This window comes from Lipophrys pholis (assembly GCF_963383615.2).
Source record: "Lipophrys pholis genome assembly, chromosome: 7".
NCBI lineage: Eukaryota > Metazoa > Chordata > Actinopteri > Blenniiformes > Blenniidae > Lipophrys > Lipophrys pholis.
In genome coordinates, this window is record NC_137638.1 from 17,532,780 (window position 1) to 17,556,262 (window position 23,483).

A 23,483-nucleotide genomic window follows, 5' to 3' on the forward strand; every position below is an offset into this window, starting at 1 on the left:
TTCTCTAGGAAGCCAATGAGAGCAGCTCTCGCGGTCAGGTTTTGTAGGTGAGTATTTCCTCACATGTAACTTTTGCATGATTAATGTACTTGATTAGAATAAAACAAAGGAAAACAAATGAAAACATGTGGCGCAGCATTGACTTTTAGGCTTTAGTTGTGTTTTTAAAGGGGATCAAACTAGGTTGTCTGAGGCCGCTGAACTACAGTTGACACCCTGATATGGTGTTACCATCACACCGGCCACGCGGGGGCGGTAGTGTTTTATCATAGATAAACAATACATAGAACCACTGATTATTTAAAGTGTCACTCTGACCTTAAATAAGATCAAATTTTGCTATCGGTTTTTCATTTTGAGGCAACAACTAGTAGGTGCAGGCGCGGCTTCTCGGGGAAATGTTGTGTCGCGAACGAGAGCCGTGGAATGTCCTCTCTCGCTGCCGTAGCTCCGCGCGCCTCCGGGTCTGACAGTAATCATCGGCCCAACGTATCTGTCAGTCAGCCAGACAGCGGCTGCTCGTGCAGGAACCGCTGGTTCCCGGGCGGCTTCTGTGCTCTGAAGGACACCGGACTGCTGCAGCCTGTGGTCCGTACCGGCGGGAGGAAACATTCCCGGGAGATGTAATCTCAAGCAAAGCATCGCCTCAAACCCACCTGCTCCTCCTCCTCTTCCTCCCCCTCCCCTTCCTCTCTGCCATAGCCACTCCGCCGAGCGAGACAGCCGACGAGTAAAGGGACGAAGGAGGGAGGAAAGGAAGGAAGGAAGGACGGAGGGAGGCAGGCAGGCAGGCAGGCAGGCACTGGCATGCCGATGGTTTGATCTGGAAGGCGGCTGCGAAGCAAAGTTCCCGGTGTTTGTGATTAACCTTCAACACAGAGCGACTCTCCGGCTGCACAGGTGAGTGATAATTAATAAGCTGCACGCAGGCGTCACGTTCAGGCTTCAAACCGATAATATCCCAACTGTAACCAATTACTGTATCTGCTAAAGAGCCCGGATATATATAGAAGTCATCGTTATGTTGATAAAGGTTTTGTTTTCCTTGCGTTCCTCGCGCTGTGGTTGTGTCTGTATGAGAAGTGAAATCGCTACAATGGTTACAGCATTTCCGTTAAAACCCTCAATCAGGAAAACCACCTGTCAACATTTCTTTTCCAATAGCAGAAAATCTGCTGATGAATCATGCACCCTCACCCTGACACGCTCTGATATTTTGCACCCTCATATCTGTCAGATTACACACACACCAATGCATGCAGGCACCCAAGTGCCTGAGATTATATTTGATGCATAACCATACACAGTTGGTCTGACCTTCCTCTTTAACAGCTTTAAAAAAATGTCCTTGAAGTGGGAGTGTAATTAGGCCATATGCTGTACTGCTCTCGTGTTTGGAAGCCATGGTGTCTGTTGTCTGAATGCCTGTGTGTAAAATGCACACTTGCCTGACATAGGAGTGTACAGTGTATAAACACTGTTTACATTGGCACCACTGGCTTGGATCAAATGGTAGGTAGACCCTGTCAAAAGGTTTTGTCTCACTTTGACTGTCAGGTCTATTTTCATATCGAGGTGCAGAAACTACTTATCTGACAATGCCATGTGTTTCTGTTCTCACAGTGTCATACATGCTGTATACCGTCAAACTGCAGTTTCTAGACTATATTCATGTAGAGACGTAAAAAGTCCCTGCTACAGTGATATTATAGCATAAAAGTGGGAAAATTCAGTAGAAGCATGCAATGGTGAGTTCCTCACCTTATACAATTTATTGAAACAAAAGCCAACAGTGGTGGGTATACCATCACAAATAACTCGATGAGCCCTTGAGCATCAATTCTCACTTTGTTCACAAGTCAGCCTACTGACTGCTGAGGCCCAGCATCCCACTCTTGAAGAGCTCCCCTCGGAGCTGAGAACCTCTGTGACAGAGGTTCTCGGGTACAGAGTTGTGAGCTTCGACACGTTGACTCAACTGACCTCAGAGGATTTCTTTGGGATTCAGGTCTAGAGAAAGTGCAGGTTGCTCCATTTGAGCTATCCCGGTCTCCAGCAGCCGTTCCCTAATGAGGTCGCCTCCATGAGCTTGAGCATTGTCATCCATGAAGATGAATTTGGTCTTGTTATTCATGCAGGGTGACTGGATTCATGAGGTTATTCTGGTAGTATGGGCTTGTCACTGTACCATTCACAAAGTATTGGTAAGTTCTGTATTGACGAGACACACCTGCCCACACTGTAACATCACCACATTCCAGATATCCCTAACTTTCTGTGAATAGTGTATGCAACAAACATAAACAAAACCAAGGCACGTTAATGCTGACCTTTCAAGTTCCTTCTGTATTTTCTGGAACTTCACCGTGAAGCTGCTATTGCAACATTTGTGAAAGTAAAACTTGCATTCTTTGCTCCATTCTTGTGTAAAAACCGTCAACTGTGCAGGAAGGAAAATCCGGGCAACTCCCTGACTTGTTAGTGTGTTGGATTCCTGTGGTATGTTATCCGTATAGCTAATGTACAATAGACACGCTGGTCAGTTATTTGCTAAAAGACACATTGCTTCTGCTCCCCTTAACAGCACGGTGGTCATTATTGTCTAGCAAGAGCTGTTTAAGGAGAATAAATGTGCAAATGTTTCCATTTGGTTTGATCCTGTAATTGTTAATTGGCAGAATCTGAAATTGCACGTTACAGCATGGTTTTGCAGCACAGACATTATCCTGGAGGTTGTCTGCTCTTTTCTCAAGCGTTAGACGGTATGCAAAATCATTTTGACGTTCTGCGGCCTTGGTTATGACCTGATCAGAAAGATGAAGCCCCCTGGATACAGGGGAGCGGTGCTCAGTGGCACTAGGACCCGGAGGAGCAACTTACAGCTGTGGCAGCAGCTGCCGGTGTCTGCCAGGGTCATCATTAGTATCCCTGTCACAGGGGCATAAGGCTCTGGAGGCCCACCACACCACTGACTGTAATTCCAACAATAAACACAGAAGAGGGCAAAACGTGGTTAATATCATGGTTAGAATCACTGTGTCAACATAACACAGCCACGCAGGATTAGAGGTTTAAGATGACAGATACAAACAGCTGAGCCACATTGTTAAAAGTAGGCCCATCCCGGTGCTCCCAGAACAGCTCGCACTTGGTGAAGTTTGGACTCCACATGACTTTGGAGAGGGTGCTCTGCTGTCAGACACCAGTACAATTAAATCAGCCCTTTAAAATCCTTTCCAGTTTTAGAGAGTGGTTCTGTGTATTGGTCGTGTTTTTGCAGCGCAGCCAACAGATCCATGATGAGATTGAGATCTAAAGGGTGGGGATCTAGCCAACATCCTGAAGCCTGTATGTTCTTCAGACTGCAAGCAGCCTGGAGTCTGACAAGGAGGGATTCTCCTGCTGAAAAAGTCATCAAGGAACAGCATTGTTGTACAGGAGCTAAGTTATGCAACGTTTGTAGTAGTACGTAAAAGGAATATCACATGAATACCAGGAGCCATGGTTTGGTCACTGAGCATTACCCAAACATTACAGTATCTGCTGGCTTGCTTCTTGTGCTGTAGTGAATGTCTTTTTTTTTTTTTTTTTTTCAATAAACTATACACACACACATAATACTCGATAATTTGTAAAAACAATCACTCCAGTTTTCCCACAGGATGTACCTGCCCCTTCAGTTCCAGAGAGATCCGGTTCACCCCCAGTGTAACGTTGTGGAGTCCTACAATGAAAAGTTTGCAGAATGATCATGACGATGGAGCAGTAAAATGTTGACTCCTCCACAAAAAAAAAAGGCAAAGGTAAAATGTTTTTACATACAATTTTTATATCCACGTGTGAAGACAGCTCAATAAAAGATGTTGGTTACTTCACAACTGTATAAACTACAGTGTGACACGAGTCACAAGTTTGACCCTGTGAGCTTACATTGTAAACTAAGAGTCCAACGGTGGTCTTGTGAGCTAATGATGGAGACAGGAAACATGGGCCAAACCCATTGTTTTGTTGCTTTTGTGCTCCATCAGTCTAAATGAAGTCTTTTACATTAGGGACGGCTTTAAGAAAGACACAGCATGGCCTCTGACCTCTCTCTTTACTCACCCATTCAAAACTATCCCTGTTGTCAATTAATCCCTCCAAATGAGCTGAGAAGGCTGGCGAGAGCCTGTTGTTTGGGTTACATTACACCCTCCATGGCGTTCTCAGCTCTCACCCCTCAGGAGGGTGCGTGTAAACACTATGACACATTTGTTATAATCAAATCATTCCACTCTCTCCCTCTGTGAACGTGAGACGAATAGGAAGTGGTAGTCTGTCAGAACGACTGGAAGGAAAATACTTGGCTCCTGCTAAGTCGTACAAAAACCAAAAAACTGTTTGAGTGTTAAACAAATTAATTGCACTCTATTTTGACATTTTGGTATTTACTATAATAATTCAGAAATTTTCATGGTCACCCTCCTTCTCATCCGTCTTTTTGTCAACGTGTTACAGAGCACCCACTTGTCCGATACCACAGATTTAGATTTATGTGCAGTTTTTGTGCCGGTGGCTTTTGGGACTATGGCATGTCGACGTCATTGATAGTGGCTGTGAGGCGGTAGGGTGAGGAAAACAACGTTGAGCATTTCGCAGGAGGAGTGTTGGTGTCACATCCAAGTGCAGGAGAGGATAAGAGAAGGAGAGGGATAAAAAAAAAAAAAAATAGTATAGGAGCTTTTTCTTATGTGAAAAGAAGCATATACATGAGATGGAAAACTGAAATCAGTGGGTTGAACAATTCAATGTCCATACAGTAGAGGTGGAACAACAGCGTCTGGGAGAAGATGGCGAGAGAGGAAGGATTAGGGAAATTGTATGATAAGGAAGAAAGAGAGAGAAAGGGGGGGGGGGGGGGGGGGATTAAAGCTGGGAAAATAGACTGTGCCACAGGGAAGTGTGAGAGGATCAATTTAGAGACATTCTGCAAAGAGACACAGTGTTGTCACTGTGAGGGCCGTCTCGATTGGCTCCGTCTCCCACTCCCCATAGCTCGTTTTGCACCCACCCACTCCCACGTGTACCCACTCGCCCTGCCCTCCCTCCTCACTAAATGCCATACATGGACCATCAGAACATATTATGCACCGCCAGCACCAGGTTATTGGTTGACAGAGAAGACCACCATGTTTCCGTGCACATGTGGAATGCAGAGGCAGCCCCCTTCTCTGCTTGAAAGTCATGGCCTGCTTCTGCTCAAGGTCATGTGAATAATTATGAGAGAGCTCTGTTGTTACTGTGTCCCCGAGCAAATAGCCCCTTTTCCCCTACTGACCAAAAAATAAATAAAAAATGTACGGCACAAAACACAGGATGTGATTCTGGTCACGTGGAGATCAACGGTCTGTGATTGATTTGATTTGGACCCAAAGCGTTAAACATGGTCTCCCCTGCATTAAAGCGATATGACGCTGGCATTTTAGGTCATTTTCTCATGTACTTTGCTTTGACCATCCCCTGGCTGATGGATCTGGGTCGGACAGCCATGGTTTTGTGCTCGAATCAGCTCTTTTAAGGCTTAAACATGTCCACCAGCACAAAAGCATCCCCCATCTATCTAGCTTATTTTTTATTATAGGGATTCGACGTCTGAGGAAAGCTTTAGAGATGAACAATTCATAAAATCATTTTTGACTAAATGTATGGTTGATTCTTCTTATTGTACTGTTTGCCTTCACACATATTCTGAATCCCTATAATTACTGTTTTTTTCTTCTTTATTTTTTAGAATGTGGTTTAATTTTATTTTATTAATTCAGTAGCTTTAGGTCTTATTGTGTTATATCAACAACAAACAGATAAATAAGTATTGAATTTATTTACACAGCAACATAATGACTTGTTATTTGAATATATTGATTTAAATGCCCTCAGTCATTCTAGCCCTCCTCCTCTGCTCCACACCGGATCTCTGTGCTGTTGGCTTTTGCTGTTCTGGACCAAGCAGCGGTTCTCCATGTTGGTGTGAGGCAGGTGCTTTGAGCTGATATGAACTGACTGAGCGTCTCCCCGGTTACTGGAGGACTGGCAAGGAAGCTTATAGGTAGACCCAGAGAGTGCGATGAACTGTGTCCGGGTTTTTTTCTCCAGATTTTCCATCCAAAACGAAAGAAAAATGCCTTTTTTTGCTCTGTATCTGTCATGTTTCAGAATTGTTCTGGGTAGTTTTTCTTTTTCATCCATCCCCGCAGCTGTTTTCTGCCGTTTCCAAGGCTATGAGAGGCCAGGTAATTGAAAAAGTCAGGAGGCAGGTGGGAGCAGGAATGACTCACTCATTCGTGTTGCTGGGTCAATAGGATCTCTTGACAAACCTACTCTCATCAGCTAAATCGATTTGTCATTTCTAAAAGAGGCTGCATGTTGTGCCTGTACAGTTTTTTTAGGGATAGAAATCCTTTCTGTTGAACAATTATCAGCCTGCAGAGCTCCACATCATTGTGACGGAGGGAGCAATATGGTGGTAGCAGGAAATCAAACAGACCCCTGTAATGAACAGATCAATATTTCAATGTTATATGTAAAGTACAGATAAACATATTTTAAGTAAAGGCATCATTCGCGCATCTAAAAATAGAAGAAATGATTCGGTATCATTGAATTTAATGAGTGGTGTTAGTCTGAATCTTCTCTCTACAATCATGGCTCTTTTCTAAATGAGGTTTCACACTGACATGCCATTATTTTTAGCCTCAGAATCTGCAACTTGGTCCTCTAGGACCCCTGGTGGACTGCTATGGCTCAATTTGGTGAAGCAGTTTTGATGTCAGCTGTTCAATGAACCATCTCGCCCTGTCTTTATGTTAAAATGTCTGTGGGCACTGAAACTCAAGTTGCTCCCACTGGTGTGCCAGTGTCTTACTACATGGCAGCTTTTGTCATGAAGTGTGAATGATTGTTTGAGCTAATGTGACGGGTCATGTATAGAGGGAAGTCACTCCTGAAGTGGTAAAATATGGTTTAAAAAAAAAAGTCAAAACTACTATTACAATACTATAAAAAAACAACTGGGATCCTTGTTGTTTTGCAGGATAAATGTGCATCATGCAAGTGTAACTGTTTTTATTTATTTATTTATTTCTTGTGACAGAAACTTCAAGAAATGGACCAGGATAATCTAAGCCAAAGTCAGAAGCAAGAAGACAACCCAAATCCAGGAGCGGAAGCTATACCAACAACTACAGCAGTGTCAGAACCAGAAGCTCCAGCTGCTGAGCCCACCACCGGCCAGCCTGCCACAACCGCCAGGCCTCGACGGCCTCAGCGGTGTGCCAGAGTTGAGGCGTCTGTAGATATCTCTGAGCCCAAAGCTGAGCCCAAAGCTGAGCCCAAAGCTGAGCCCAAAGCTGAGCCCAAAGCTGAGCCAACTCCACCACTTAACCAGGACGAGTGCAGTCCTGATGGCAGTGTGGCAAGTCATCCCAAACCCACTCGCCATGCTGCAGTCAAACCCATGGGGGAGCACACTGGGCCCGGTGTTAAAGCCGGTCCTAAAGGACACCCGGTTCGGGCAGCTTCAGTGCCCCACCCAGCTGCCAGTAGGCCTGTGCCTGCCCACCTGAACCCTCATGCACAGCGAGCCCTCTCTTTGGCAGGTACAGCTGACACTCAACCTCAGACGATGGAAGACTTCAGGCAAGTTTCCTAACCCCTGTGTGTGTGTGTGTGTGTGTGTGTGTGTGTGTGTGTGTGTGTGTGTGTGTGTGTGTGTGTGTGTGTGTGTGTGTGTGTGTGTGTGTGTGTGTGTGTGTGTGTGTGTGTGTGTGTGTGTGTGTGTGTGTGTGTGTGTGTGTGTGTGTGTGTGTGTGTGTGTGTGTGTGTGTGTGTGTGTGTGTGTGTGTGTGTGTGTGTGTGTGTGTGTGTGTGTGTGTGTGTGTGTGTGTGTGACTTACCGTTCATGTCTCAGCTTGCCTCCACAGGGACTGTCGTTCCCACACAGCTGAGGAAGATTTTCTTTGGCACACTGAGCTTTAGTGCTGATGTACCAGAGCCTTATGATTATCATTGACATGTGACTTCATTGAATTTATTATTGATAAATATTGGATATCATAATAACACACTTAAGTAAACCATCAACTCAATCATTTGATTCTATCCTAGTATTTCTCCCTAAATTTAGCAGTCTTAGAGGTGATTCACCATAAACATGTAGCACTACTTAAGTTCAGATCAGTTGTTACATGCAAAAAACAATTTTCACATGAAATGAAAATCTTCTTATGGTTTCAATTGAATAGTTTATGAATCATTTCTCAGTCATATAAATTCTTGGAAATGGTATTACAAAATCAGATAACACTGGTAAACCGGTGAGTCAACAGCTTTCACAGCATGAAAACATGACGTCGTTCGGTGTTAGAAGTACATACCCAGACAACAGCAGCAATCGACATAATACGACACATTGATTTAGGAGTACGATGGGTAACCAGTATGTAGATCTGGTTTCTTTTCTTAGATGTGTGATGACATTTAAGTACTATTGCAGAGGTCCAAGTAACTAAGTATGAGCCAGTTTTAGAGTAAGGTGGAGGTTTAATGATAGCACGGTGAGAAAATGTCAGGTTCTTCAGAGGAAGATTCATTGAATTACAGAGACGTGAGTCACATTGGTCACAATTTTTAGACATGGAGTTCACACTTAGATACAGGAGTTTAACTCAAACCATTTCAACTGACACAATGATCAATATCTGTTATAAACACAGCGAACAACTCCAGAGATAATACACCAAATGTCACTAGTCTATGAAATAACTGTTTTCACACAGAAAGTATTTTGTGACTATGACTGATTAAATGTACCAAACATTCATGTGCTTAGACATATACATACTGAAACATCAACGAACAGGCCCACCAGTTTAAAGTGAAGTATTTTGCTTTCCTTCTAACCTATTCAAGTGAGCAGTATTAATTAATTGTAAGTCAATTTAAAATCATATTTAGCTGCGTATGTGAATGCAGGCCGTTGTTCACTGGGTGTCCCTTAAAACACTGAATGCTCTTTCCTCTATATTAATTGTGGTGATGTTTATGTGAAACTCATACTTATCAACACCTCGCTTAATGTGATGAGAAGCTGAAATGAAGAACCATGTTGTTGGTGTAGTTGTCACGAGGACAGAGTTGAGGCATGGGGAGAACCTACAGTGTCATTCAAGACTGTAGGTTTGGACACAGATCAGTAAGACAAGAGTGTTTGTCATGTCACACCCCTTTCCATCAGGGTGCACATTATCACTTGGAATGTGGGTTCAGCCTCTCCACCTGACGACATCACTGCTTTGCTGGGGCTGAATGTGGGCGATGGAAACACAGATATGTATGTTATCGGGTGAGTGTTTTGTCCTGTTTACTTCAAATAAAGCAGATTTTCTCCATTTATGTTTACTCATCGCATGTTGACAGTGAAGACAATGGCATTAATGAGCAGTCAGGCTCAGATTGCATTGTCCTTCCCCTCATGGGAAAAAAATAATTGTATTTAATTCATCATTTCATGATCGAAGCTCCCCCTCATTAGCTCCTCTTACATCTGTGTCAGTGTCTGACCCTTTTGCTCTGTTATGTGTCATTTTTCTTCAAGGCTGCAAGAAGTGAACTCGATGATTAACAAAAGGCTGAAAGATGTCCTCTTCACAGACCAGTGGAGCGAGGGCTGCATGGAGAGACTCAGCCCCTTTGGTTACGTGCTGGTCAGTAATGGCTTTTGTAGCAAACACATGCACGCGCTAGTAAAACATTCAACAGCTTTGATTCACACACGTCACGTGGTCGCTGATGAGATGTCCGCTTCTCGCTGTTTCGGCTCATTTTGTTCCCCGAGCAACTGATGGGTGGATGATTTATAACAGGCATGTGATGTCAGCGTATCTCCCATCTTCCTCCGTCTGCCGAGCTGATAATGCAAAGTGGAGCTCACGCTCTCACCAGGTCTTGATCTCACTTTTTCTACCTTCATATCTCCTTCCGCACCCTTATTTGCCTTATTTTTTTTCTTTCATATCTGCTTCACATGCTCAATATGGAGGTAATATATTAACCCTGTATCAGGCAAGCGAAAGTATTTGGATAATTGTGCATTTCCTTTGTTCTTTTTATTGTCAAGTAATTTTCATACGTGACCACCATAGAAAACAGTATTTATGCAAAGTATTGATATGGGTACTGTTTTTACATTTGCCCCCATTTTGTTTTGGTAACTTCCCTGAAGTGAGGGCACTTGTTTGATGCATTTAACATGAAAATATAATGGGAAAATTAAACCTTGAGCAAATAAAACTCTAGTGCAAGTGTTTGTTTTTAGATATACATTACATTAAGATATACCTAAAGTTTCCAGGAAGTCACATTTTTAGGGATGGCAAGTATGTCATATAGTACGATAGTGCGTTGCCTGTTCATTACATAAATCCAGTATGATTTATTCATTTAACAACATTTATTTGCCCAAAATAGTGTGTCATTTTGGTAAATAAAATTCATTGGAACTAAAGTTTTTCTAAACATAAATAGTACTTGAGGGTGTGTGTTCACACTCTCCACCCATTCATTTTATATACCACATCGTCCAGCTTAGGATCACTTGGCACTGGAGTAGGTACTGATAGTAGGTGAAGGCGTACACTCTGGACTGGTTGTCGGTCTATCACGTGGCAAACACAGTGAAACAAACAAACTACAGGCTCACATTCACAATTTAAAGACACCCAATAACCCCAGGTGCATGTATCTGTGGGAGGAAACTGGAGCTGGCCCTCTTTCAGGGACAACAAGCAAACACCCAGAACGGCGACCCTGGACTCAAACGTCGGACCTTCTTGCTGTGAGGTGAAAGTGCTAACCAACACGCCACTGTGTGGCCATTATTCTTACTCTAAAGTCTTGAAATATATTTTGATCACACTATTATTGAAGGATTGACAAGTTTCCTTTGAAAACATGGTCAGACAGACCGACAGCGCAAGTCATTTAATGGAAGGTCAACTTTGAATAAAATGATAAAAAATGTAAATAAAAACGACTGACGTGTTGGTGTTTGTCTGGCCGCCTCTGAAACGATGCTCGGCTTTGTTGGCATGGTGAGCCAGTGAGCGTGAATCAGCTGTCGAGCTGCAAGAGCTTGACAAATGTCTCCCAGGGTGCTGTTTTATTTTTGGATGCTGTCGTTGTCAGTGTTGACGGGCCCCCAACAGTGAGACTGACACTATCCTCCAGCTATCTCCCTGTAGTTTAAACCTCGTTAAACTCATCTCCACTGGATGTTTCTGCGTGCTTCCTGTGGAGAGTAACATTGTGTGCAGTATTGGGATGCATGTATAAGTTGGAGTTTATCAAGATTATCAAGCAGAAAGAGCTATAAAGTGGTGTCACCGGCAGCTGTCTCGTCACGGTATGGTGGACAGACGTGTAGTAACAATACCCCCTATCTGCTCTCTCTGCCTTGAGATTGTCGCCTCGCACAGCTTCATCATCAGGTTTGTACTATAGCTGCTGCAGTCACAAGAAAGCCGACTCAAATTAGCCTTTCACTGCAGCAGCACAGAGCTTGCGAGACATTTTCCCCTCCATTCTCACTGCACATCTTCTGCTGACTGTCACCATAATCTTTGTTCACTAAGCTGTCCTTTAGTTGCACATGTTATTGGTGAGGGCAGCTTTTTCTGACCTTAATTTATAATTGCAGCATTTTTCAATAATGTAAATGTGCTGCAATATTGACTTTTTAGACCTAAAGTACTTCTTCTAATACAATGCTTTGTTAAATTCTGACAAATAACATCTTTTTGTGTGTTTGTATTGAGCAGCGTCTCTGTTCTTTCAGCCTTTGTATGAGCAGCTAAAATCTGTATAATGCCATTTGCACAGAATTCTTTAATAATCCTTGATCCTAGTGACATCTTACTTATTAACAGCTCACGTATGCAGTCATGTGTGTGTTGTGCAAGGCCAAACATATAGAGCTGCTCATGTCTCTCAAGCTCTCTCACTTCATCTCAGATGTATGTCTTTCGGCCTAAATGTCGGTTCTCAGCCAAAATATAGCTTGGCAGCCTTCAGGAGCTTCCACTGCCTGCTGACGTTGATAAGAAATGCTACTCACTCACAGAATCTGCAGGCAGAAGTGCACTCTCTCAGACTTTTTACACACACACACACACACACACACACACACACACACACACACACACACACCCTAACCCCGTACTGTGTAAACACACACATCATAAAATAAAGTCGGTCCTCTTTACGGTTCAGTGGAATCTATTACGCAACAAAGTCGTTCAAAGAGCCCGTTGGTATACAAGCAAGAGGGGCTTCTGTCACGTGGAGATGTATGCCTCCATTACTGCCCTCAGGCTCATTCAGGCCGGGTGTGATTGTGCCTCTTCAGACTGTGGTTGGGGGTTGGGATGTGAGGACGGCTGGAAAAAGGGAGAGCGGGAAATGAACATGCATATCTGGGAAGGGGGTTGACATTGTATGCAGTCTTGTTCTGCTTACCAAATGTAGGTTATGTCCTTCTAGTTACGGCAAACGATCTGATATTTGTTCATATCGAAGGTGCACAAATGTGGAAAATTGTATCGCATGTGCAACACGAAGCTCTTATAGGATGTTGGAGATGGGAGAGGTCTGACCATCAAATGCCTGTACTGTGGGCTTTCTCCTGTGAAGTGGTTCACAACCGCAACAAAGATTCACCACAAGCTATAATGTGCAGTGCTTCAGTAAAGTAGTGAGAGCAAGGCTGTGGAGCCCTGCAGGGGAGGATGGAAATACAAGACGGGAGAAGACAAACAGAGCGAGAGAAGGTCAAGATACTTCATACACATACAGTCACCCTGTGGTGCAAGTGAACTTTACAGCTGCTGTTTTTTGAGATATCACGCAAAATGCAAACTATCATCCCTGCTGCCTGATCTGTCTTATCTAGTCACGCATGTCTGTCCTGTCTCTTCCGTCTGTCTTGCAGGTGACCTCCCAGCGCATGCAGGGGTTGTTACTGCTGGTCTTTGCCAAATACTTCCACCTGCCTTTCCTCCGTGGAGTCCAGACTGAGACCACCCGCACAGGCCTGGGTGGTTACTGGGTGAGAGGACTGCAACACTGTTCTGAGATCAGCATTGTGTGACGCAAGCCTCAGAACTACTACTGTACAAGTTACTGAACATTCTTGAGGAAGTAGCAGAGTTAACGCACTAGTAACTTCTGTAATTTTCAACGTTGCTTACAATTGTTTAATATGACACACATGGCTCCAGCATTGTAATGTTGCTGTGTCAGATAAACTGAGCAGTCAGCACTCTGGGTCAGTCCGACGACAGATGTAACTTCAGCTGAACACGATGAGTGAATCAGTTAGTGGGAGTACGACGGGATGCACACACAACTTATTTTGGTGTGTTTAAAATATATGTTCACAAACATATCACGGGGGTTGTGAAGGCAGACAAATGCTACTACTAAAGCTAATGGTCAGCCTTAATAGGCCGTTAGCTTCAGTATTAGCTCTGAAGTGAAAGAAAATATCTTGGTTGGAGTGATTCACTGATCTTGAGAATAAAGCGGTTATGAGTTTTGATTCAAATATTAATTCTCGTTCATATTAAAGTAAGCGGGGAGTTAACGTAAACTGTGAGGGCAAATAGTTCAAGTGACTCAAAAGCTGAATAAGGAGTGGAAATGTCAACATGACAGAGAATAAAAAAAAAACCATTAACTTATATAATTTTTTTCTATTTAAAGACTTCACTTTTTGTACTCGGCATTATTTGAAAGAGGGATAATTGCTATTCCAAACATAAAAAAGAAGCCGTCTTTTCATGCTTTTGTTTTTTCACATGCATGAAAAGATGGCTTTAAAAGTGGGGTATTAATTTGTTAGTCAAATCCTGCGTTAGTCTTTTTTATTTTTAACTACAGAGACATATATTGGTCCACAGCCAGCAATTGTTCATGCTTGGAAAGTCAAGCATAACAGAAATGAACCAGAGGTAAAGTACAAGTGTTAATGTGTGCTAACTGGTATAAGAAAATAGACAAGCTGCAACAAGAAAAAAATATGAAAAACAAGCTCAAACTCTACTTCAAACAAACAGGCTTGATAAAACATGTCACTTAAACACAGTGACTTGATTTAACACTGATAACATTGAATGGATTACCCCGAACACACAGGTTCTTGAAGTTAGAATGTAATATTACTGAATTCCATATGGAGTGATGCACATCAGCATGTACAGAATTTCACAATTTATCCTGGAACATTTTTGAGTTTGAGTGGGCCAGAGCTCCGACAGTGAGAAGAAACATGCAGACTCATCCGGTTCCTCCGCTGCACACTTTACTGGTAGCATTAAATATTAATGTTGTTCCCCAGTGGTGTCTAATGAATAAACTTCCTGTCGTCTGTGGCTGAGACACAAGTACTGACATAGTTACTATTGTCTCCACACACTTTTTCACCACTCACACTATTAATTCATTCATGCCTTCAATCTTGTTTACAGTGAAATGTTCAACTCAAACTCCCTCCACTTGTCCCCAGGTAGCGCTCATCCTCTCTGTGACAGTCTGGTTTGGTGTCTGCCTCCTTGTGTTCCAGGGGAATAAAGGTGGAGTGAGTGCTCGCATGTCGGTGTTTGGTCACACCATCTGTTTCCTGAACTGCCACCTCCCGGCCCACATGGAAAACTCAGAGCAGCGCATGGAGGATTTTGACAGCATCCTGCAGCAGCAGCAGTTTGAAGGCCAAGCTGCTACTGGGGTCCTGGACCACGAGTTAGTCTGCTCACTTTAGCACGGGCACACATATAAGCATCGAGTCAGATTTTTTTCCTGATTCATTATTTGTTTCTACAGTGTGGTGTTCTGGTTTGGAGATCTCAATTTCCGCATCGACGACCTGGATATGCAAGTGGTAAAAGCAGCCATTGACAACAACAAGTATTCCACCTTGTTGGAAAAAGATCAGGTAAAAATGGAGTCTCTTTTATTTATGAGAATATAAATTACTGGGCTGGACAACTTTAACTGATCTTACTGCCCTTATTTGACTGTTGTTTGGTTTTAGTTTTAAATATGTTAATATTATGTACACTTCTCCAAACAATAAGATGCTATTCAATCCAAAACTATAAATTTCCATCTGAGTTTGTGTGAAGACTTGTCACTTCACAGACTGAGCTCATTCTGTAATATTCTGCCACTAGAGGGCAATGAAGCAACTTACTCTTTCCTCGTGGAGAGCTGCTGGTAATCAACTGAAAGTGATGTTCACTCATTTTCCCCCTTTCAGCTGAATATGGCCAAAGACAGTGAGACAGTATTGGAGGGATTCCAAGAAGGACCGTTGAAATTCCCTCCGACCTACAAGTTTGATGTTGGAACAGATACATATGACACAAGGTTGGTGATGCCTGAGGTGCCTTTATGATTTCCAAGCCACTGCTTTGATATCTAAGCTCTAATCAGTCCTCCCTTCTCTTGAAAAAGGTTTTCACTCGCCCAAAGCATTAACTGGAACATAAAAGCCTTTGTTTTCCCCCTTATGTGTATTTTTAACCTCTCGATGTTCATCCTCCTCCGTCTTCCTGTTTCTGGGGGTATTCCAGTGGGAAGAAGCGTAAACCAGCTTGGACCGACCGCATCCTGTGGCGTCTGAGAGCCACCGCTCCTGCTGGTGCGGCTCTGAGTGCAGGCAACCGCGGCTCCATTTCAGGGCTGACCAGTGGCCCTAAAGTGACGCAGCACTACTACAGAAGCCACATGGAGTACACAGTCAGTGACCACAAACCGGTCTCCTCCATTTTCACCCTGCAGGTGGGACACAATCTGATTTTTATACATTACATCCTTCTTTAGGTGACTTTATAATGATATAAGAACAGTATATAATGATATAAAACTAATGTAAAGAATAGACAGGCACGGCTAACCTCCTGTAGTCATACCCACTATGTGAAAAGCATTTTCTTCCCAGTGTATAAAAGGCCTTGTAAAGGTCAGACTGTGGGGCTGAAAGGCCACATGAATATATAGACTGCTGAGTAGGAGGCCTCTGCTAATACACCCTCCATTCTGAAGCAGTCAGGATGCTGTGTTAAGTGAAAATCAAAACAGAAGTCAATAATTAGTTATTTTCTATTATCTTTGATGTGCCATAAAATTGAAAGTAAGCTAAAAATGTAGTCGGACACATTCTTCATATCTTCCTCCCAGAAATTTCAGTTAATCACCTTTTTCATCCACAGAATCCGACACAGGGTGTTCGACACAGTAGAAACAGTCATATATAATCAATCCAAGAATAGTATTTATACAAAACAGGAATTGGGGAAACATTATTGGAAGTGAAAAAACACAAAAGCAAGGAGAAAAGTCCAAAATAAAGGCTAAAAAGTCAGGTCTTGTGTTTGCTCCTTAAAATCTATGTTTGTAGTCACACTTTACATTGCCTTTGAGAGAAACTTGTAAAACATGAAGTTTAGGAGCAGACTGCAGAGGAGAGTGACTGTTTTTAAAAGTGGAAAAGGTTTATTTTAATGTGCCCAAAGAAAGAAATCCTTGACTCCTGCATGGCAGAAAAAAGAAGATAAATATTTTTTATGCTGTAGACAAGCTTATGAATAGTTTGTTTTTACAGTTTTGAATAGAGTGAAAAGAGTGTTACAGCAAAATGTTTATATTGTTTGAAGGAGCTTGTAAGTCATTTAGAAAAGTGAAATATCATTTAATTTACTCATTAGTTGAGACATTGTATTGATAATTGTGCTGTTTGTCTTACAGTATCTTATAACCACCATGGTCTGTGGCGTTCGGTTTTGAGACTGAAACTCTAAATCGTGGCCTCTGATTGTTGTTATTATGCTTGACAGTTCCCATACAGGGTGGATGTTCCCCTGGTCACACTCATAGTGGAGGATGAGTGGAACAGTATTGCTGATGCCACAGCAATATTCAAACATGTGCCCAGCTTTGCTCGCAGCTCCTGGGACTGGATCGGACTGTACAAGGTAACGAGGGTCTCCATCATCAAGTTATTTGACAAATCAACAATAGCAAAATACATAGCCAGTGGAGCCTTACAAATGTGGTATCTCTACGAATTGTCAAGTTTGGTCCATTTGAGGATAATGCTCTCCACCGCTCTCTATAGGTGGGTTTCAAGCACCACAAAGACTACGTGGGATACGTGTGGGCCAAGCAAGAGGAAGCTGATTTTCATCGTCAGGAACATCAGGTAACCTGGAGCCGTGTTAGAGTCTGCTCACAAATCTTCTGTAACTTCAAATAAATGTCTGACCAACTGTTTCTGCAGGTAACCTTTACCGAGGAGGAACTGCCCAAAGGCTCAGGGGACTTTATCTTGGGTTACTATAGCAACAACATGAGCACGATAGTGGGAGTAACAGAGCCATTTCAGGTAATCATGATCCACAGGCTTCTGAAGGTCCAAAACAATCAAAGTGCTTTTAGTGCTTCTATGCTCTTCTGTGTCGTCACCCTGTGTTATGGCCTCTGTTTGCATTCTGCTGCTCTTCTTATGAGTTAACATGCTATACACTGTGAGTTTTGTCCATCTCTGACTGAATGAAGGATAATCATGGCGATATCTTTGATTGTGGGTTAAAATCCGTGCTCTTTAGTGTTTGCAGACGTCTCTTGTAGCTGTTTAACTATAGACAGTCTGAGATAATCTTGTGAGTGTAATTTCACTACACTGCACAGTGAAACCGCGACAACGAGCTGCAGCTCCGGCCAACGAATAGAAATGTTGTAGAAAAAGATGTGGTGATGAAACGACACAATTGCTTCGTCGAACAATAGTTGGCAGCTTCTCAAGAATGTAAAATGCTTCAGCACATCAACATTCTCTGTGTGTTTTCATACAGAGTTATGTTACCCATATACATAAGTGGTGCTAGGACAGCACATTCATTCTTGATTGTCTTCTTTTGCTTACTTTCTGAAGGCACCAGCAGTGTACGTAGATGACTCCCAAAATAACTTTATGCTTCCATATTGTAGTACATCTTAGTTGTGTTCACTTAATCATCTAACGTCGTGTAGTTAAGCTTTGGATTATACCCAAGGTCGTGAAACTCACCTTGCCTCATGTAGCAGCTAATAAGGAAGAAGAAAAAAATCATACTTTATTAATCTCCTCTGGGAAATTATTTTTTCCGCATTTACCCATCCTATTTCTAGTAGGGGGTGAGAAGCCACATTAATGCACTCCGGGGAGGGGGTGAGGGCCAAGGGTCTTGCTCAGGGACCCTCGGCGGTGACTTGTCCACTGTGGGAATAGAACCTATGAACTGCAGCCTCGAGGCCACCACTGCCTTCCAAACTTCTCACACTCATTAGATTTAACAGTCCATAAAAGCCACCCTCTTCTTTTTTTTAATTTCCTCATTTTCTTTTCCATCTATTCTCAGATCCAACTCCCCGCATCAGGTCCTGGGGTCAGTTCTTCAGACAGCTCTGACTTCAGCTCCGAAGATGACAGCACTGTTGTCCTCATGAAGATGAGGTCCCGCAGTCCGAGTCCGAGTCCGAGTCCGGGAAAGCAAAAGCACCGCCGCCGTCGCAGTGGCGGCCACACTGGCAGCCACACTGGCAGCCGCAGTCGCAGCGGCAGTCACCCCGGCAGTCGCCCCGGCAGTCCTGTGCAGGCTAAAATGAAAGAACTCAACGCCACTGATTGTCCTTCGTCAGACAAGAAGTTAGAGAGTGAGTCTGCAGGATGTCCAGCAGAGGGCAGCAGCAGCCCGCTGTGTGCGCCTTCTGGGAAAGACAAAAATGCTGAGGGTTCAGGAGTGTGATGCACTTTCAAAGTGTTGCTGTTGTCACAGGTCACATAGTCACCTGTTGTGTCTTTTAATCCATAAGTCCACTACACTGTATATTTACCCGTAACAAAAATGTGCAGTTACTGATGCCATTCTTTTCAGGAAGAGCCGTCTGGTTTGTCCAGACGGTTTAATTTGCCTTGAGTTAATTTATCAAGATTTGAGCATTGTATGTCTTTTCATTTTGGGAACCTTTTACTCTGTCGTGTGTTCCTTCTATCTTTGTCCGTTCTCAGGTGTGGACAGTACAGGGAGCTGACAGCTTGCATTAGTCGCTTCATACATTCAGAAACCATGGCCCCTTATTCTCTGGTTGATAGTCTGCACTAAGCTTAGCAGCAGCCATGTCAGCAGACTGCTTCTAAAAGTGGCAGAACAGTTTAGATATGTGATCATTTTCACATTGACCCGACTCAGAAAAATCTGCTGTTAGCTGTAATTGTACAACTAAGAAATGGAAGCTCTGGTAGTAGTCTCTCATATTATGAAGTACTTCAGATGACATTGCCATTGTGGCATGGCTTGTCAATATGGCTCCACCTTAGTTTCCATTCCCTGCTTTGGCAATCCAGTACACAGAACAACATGATATATGCAGGGATCCCTTCAAATCACCCATTAATGGGAATAAAGTCTCTCCAGGGTGCATAAAAACAGAGCCGAACCAAAGTAGTGAGGACTGATATTCACTGGGCTTATCCACTTGCAGTGGCAGCAGCCCAACACATGTCTGCGTGGAGAGTGAATGTGGGTGAAAAGGCCTTTAAATAGACCGCCATATCATTGCACAGGGACATGATGGGCGTGGGAGGATGGCTATCGGCTGACACTGCACAGCTGTCCACTCACAGCGAGCTGATTGATTGTTGGCAACTATAGTGGTAACAACTACAGCAATGCCAAACCTAACAGAAACACCTTATCAAGTGTGTAGAACCCACTGTTCAGTTTTTGATTATATTTATTCGTGCATTTATTTGATAGTACCAGCAAAGCCCAGTTGGATAAGGGGATCTGGCTGGTTATTCAGAAATTACACTGAATAATTGTAAAACGAGGCATTTTTGGCCCTGTGGGATCAGTCAGTTAACAAGTTGCTCTAGACCGTTGAGTTTTGAACATGTTAACCAATAACCCAAAAATCCCCTTAGTCTTGATTGCACATTGGCATAAATTGAAACTTTAACTTTTTGGCATTGCGTGAACAACATTGTACAAGCAAAAAACATTCAATTTCAAACTGAATATCTCATATAAATGTGAACAATAACTCTACTGTGTAGAGCTAATTCAGGGATTTGTATTTACTGTAGTACGATACAAATCTGACACGTTCCACTTTTGTGAAATATCACACTGTTGTAATATTTCAAGCTAAATATTATCATGATATAATTGTTTTGTTTCCTTTTGTGGTTCTCACAATGTGATTTATTTTTTTTTTTCTTCTCTTTCTGACTCAATCCTCCCGTATTGATCCTGGTAATTAGCCGACAGTAACAACAGTTGCGGTAGTCGTGTTGCGTTGTTACTGTTTGACCTCTGATGCACCATCTTATACTCTTGGTACTTTTGGGCTGTTAGCATAGGACAGTGTATACTGTTGTAGCTGTAACCTCAGTGTGTGCCTGTAGCAGGTTTTTCTGTGTATGTGTTTCACTGGAAGCAATGAGCGTGTGTGCGTGTGTGTGTGTGTCTGCCTGTGGCAGTGAATGGGGTGTGATCCTGCTTGCATGGTTTGCTGCATTACATACTGTACATTCCAGTACTGTGGTATTTGTGCCGTAAAGTGCTGTTTTTGACTCTTTGTCATAATCGTGGCTGTGAAAATTGTTAGAAAATCCTGGTAAAAGACAGTATGAATTTTAGGTGAACATTTGCAGGGTCGCTACACCTGCATAAATCTGAAATCTTGGTTGAATAATTTCATTGTGCTTTCATGTATTCACTTGGTTTTTCAATGAGTAATGGACCTTTGTTTAAATGAGATGTTTAAAAAAAAAAAAGATTGTTCTACTTTACATAATTTAGATGAAAATGTTCAGTGCTGCAGTCATGAACAGTGACTATCTATTGTGAAATGTCAACAGAAAATATAATGTATAGAGAATGTTCTTGTTTTGTATTTATGTGGCTAAAATAGAAGAAAATGTATGTAAAGAGTAAATATGAAGTATGGTAGAAAATATCAAATAGAAGACAATCTATGCCACAAAGTTTATTTTAATTAAATTATGTATTTATTTTCTTATTTAACTGTTATATGAGCCTGAATTCTGCTGGCCAGTGAGGGAGCATTATTTCAATGGAAATGGCCAGACACACGATTACACAGTTGGTGTCTGTTTCTATTAGGACCTATAATGAGATGGTTATGTCTCCAGTTTCCATCTTCGCAAATTCCGATCAGATGTTGCTTTAATGGTCATAAGTGTAGATTGTTTAGTCTACAAGTGTTTGTATCATTGTGATTAAAACTACAGAAAAAAAAAATCAGAAATCCTGATTGGTGGTTCATATCTGTGTTGAAATAATTGATCGGAAAAACAAAAATTTATTTTATTTTTTTCAAGGTTGCTGTTTTTGTTCTCCAACTCCAAAAGCCAGTGGAACACCATTTAAAGAAATATACACTCTTTCAAGTTGCGGTCTGCCTCTTTCTTAAACATCGCTTCACGTGCTGTCAAAGTGTAAAATTTACTTATGAGATTAACTGTGATCAGTTTTTTTAAACATCCTGTATTTCCTGAAAGTGTGGCTGCGAAAGGGCAAAGGAGCCAAAGTAACAAAATACATCTGAAGAGCAAATAAGGGAAAGGACCTCTTTAGTGTTGATTTGCTGTGAGCACAAGCTTTATATTTTCAAAGGGCATTAATGCAATTACTTTACTATTACTTTAATTTAGCTGCACTTCTTTTCTTTTTTCCCCTTGTTTTCGTAATTACCAAGTATAACAAGGACCTATTGCCTTTTATTAATCTTTAATTATTTCTTATTGTTTGCCCTGTAAATTGCCCTGTAATTTAGACTCTGAATAGATTTGGGTGACAAATAAACCCAGCAGCACATCCTGCAGAAGGCAACAGCAGGTGTAACTTGCATCATGCTTTTACTCTTTGAAAAGAAAGTGTCCATTCTGCAAATTCATGCTGACTGTACGGCACTGATGCAACACTGGTCCGAGGTTGAGTTACTTGGTTTGATGTGACCAAACACCCAAAAGCCAAAGTGGCTGATAAAGGAACTCAGAATATGTTGACTAAAAGATACTCGCTGCTTGTATAAATGAAATGAAACTCCCATCTAAGAATCAGGTGATATTGGATTTATTCATCTATTTGTATAAGTTGTTTTAACAGAAAATGCTGCGTCAGGAAACCAAAACCAGTCTGAGGCACCTTCTGTATGCAATAGTGTTCGATTGTGAAGCAGGATACCGGAGGTTATCAGTGGTGCATTCATTTGAACAACTGCAATAAGAGTCAAGCCACAGTTGGAGCTACGTGAATCTCACAATACTGACTGATGATTCAGGGTTCAAGGTGACGCTTTCAAAACGTAGTTGACAAAATGCCAATTCACTGTGACGAATGATTTATTTATATCTACTGATATCCTGAGATTGAGAATATGAATAGGTGCAGGATGTGAAGGTAATCTGAATATAAATCAGGAAAGATGTTCATGTGCTATTTTTGTGAGCCAGTGACAAGCTTTTCTGTGCATCAGATTTGGGATGAATCTATCATTTTTAGTTGAAACACAAAGACCTGAATGCTGCTTTGAGAATGTACAATGCTCCTAAACAGAATGCAGAAATACTCTGATGTACTCCTCTCAGTCTCCAACCCATGGCCTTTTCAAGTCCATAAAAAAGCTCCACGTGGAAGCAACCACCACCCCTTGTAGAGACATTAATTAGAGCCATCTGGAGCCCGTAAAGGTACAACATGCTCACAATCACAGATTTTGATTATATTACACACCGGGGCCCGAAGCATTGGCTGGGATAGGAGCTTTTTGGAGTATAAGATAATCAAGTTATGTTGAGATAGAATATCTCCTGTTTGTCCGTTGTTCAATCTTTGACTTTGTTGCAACTGTATTTTCAGGTTCATTTGGCCGTGACGCATGTGCTCTGGTGTTGATGTTTATGTATAATACGTAAAAAAAAACTAATACATTTTGTGACACTCAGTAAATAATAAACATCTGAAGTTTTACATTTTAAGTCATCCAAATTGCCAACAACATTTTTGGACATGTTACAAAGAGGGGTTGGTGTTATATTTTAGGTCGCTCAAGTCACTTTTTTTTCTACTTTCATTGTATTCAATTTAGGTTTGTGAGGAGCTACAGCCTATCCTAGACAAAGATGGGCATAAGACATGATATACTCTGAAAAGGTAGAAAATGATCCAAAATGACTAATGTTTATTGTTTACTCGTTATAAATACGATGTAATTGAATATTCGTACGTATTGACGTAGCCGACATAAATTAGGTTGATTTATATTCAGTTTGAAGTGTATCCAGAAGACACTGATCTTGAAGATGTTGGGGATACATTTGTGGTGAA

The 23,483-nt window shown here is 42.1% G+C and overlaps 1 protein-coding gene across 1 annotated transcript; it reads left to right on the forward strand.

Annotated features, from left to right (window-relative positions):
- The first annotated feature begins 756 nt into the window (after nt 1–756).
- On the forward strand, nt 757–20,896 carry inpp5jb (inositol polyphosphate-5-phosphatase Jb). Its single transcript, XM_080468290.1, has 13 exons — nt 757–900; nt 7,130–7,674; nt 9,272–9,379; nt 9,632–9,740; nt 13,022–13,138; nt 14,654–14,829; nt 14,911–15,022; nt 15,347–15,456; nt 15,663–15,870; nt 16,926–17,063; nt 17,207–17,290; nt 17,369–17,473; nt 18,489–20,896. Exons 2-13 carry the CDS (start codon nt 7,142–7,144, stop codon nt 18,873–18,875), a joined length of 2,187 nt encoding a protein of 728 aa, XP_080324416.1. The 5' UTR covers nt 757–900; nt 7,130–7,141; the 3' UTR covers nt 18,876–20,896.
- The last annotated feature ends 2,587 nt before the right edge of the window (nt 20,897–23,483 follow it).

What these genes read in the sequence shown, in the direction of transcription:
- inpp5jb (XM_080468290.1), top strand. Translation starts at nt 7,142, where the DNA reads ATGGACCAGGATAATCTAAGCCAAAGTCAGAAGCAAGAAGACAACCCA. An exon ending in GCCCCTTTGGTTACGTGCTG is followed by an intron (nt 9,741 to 13,021) that starts GTCAGTAATGGC and finishes TCTGTCTTGCAG; the next exon opens with GTGACCTCCCAGCGCATGCA. An exon ending in CCTTGTTGGAAAAAGATCAG is followed by an intron (nt 15,023 to 15,346) that starts GTAAAAATGGAG and finishes TCCCCCTTTCAG; the next exon opens with CTGAATATGGCCAAAGACAG.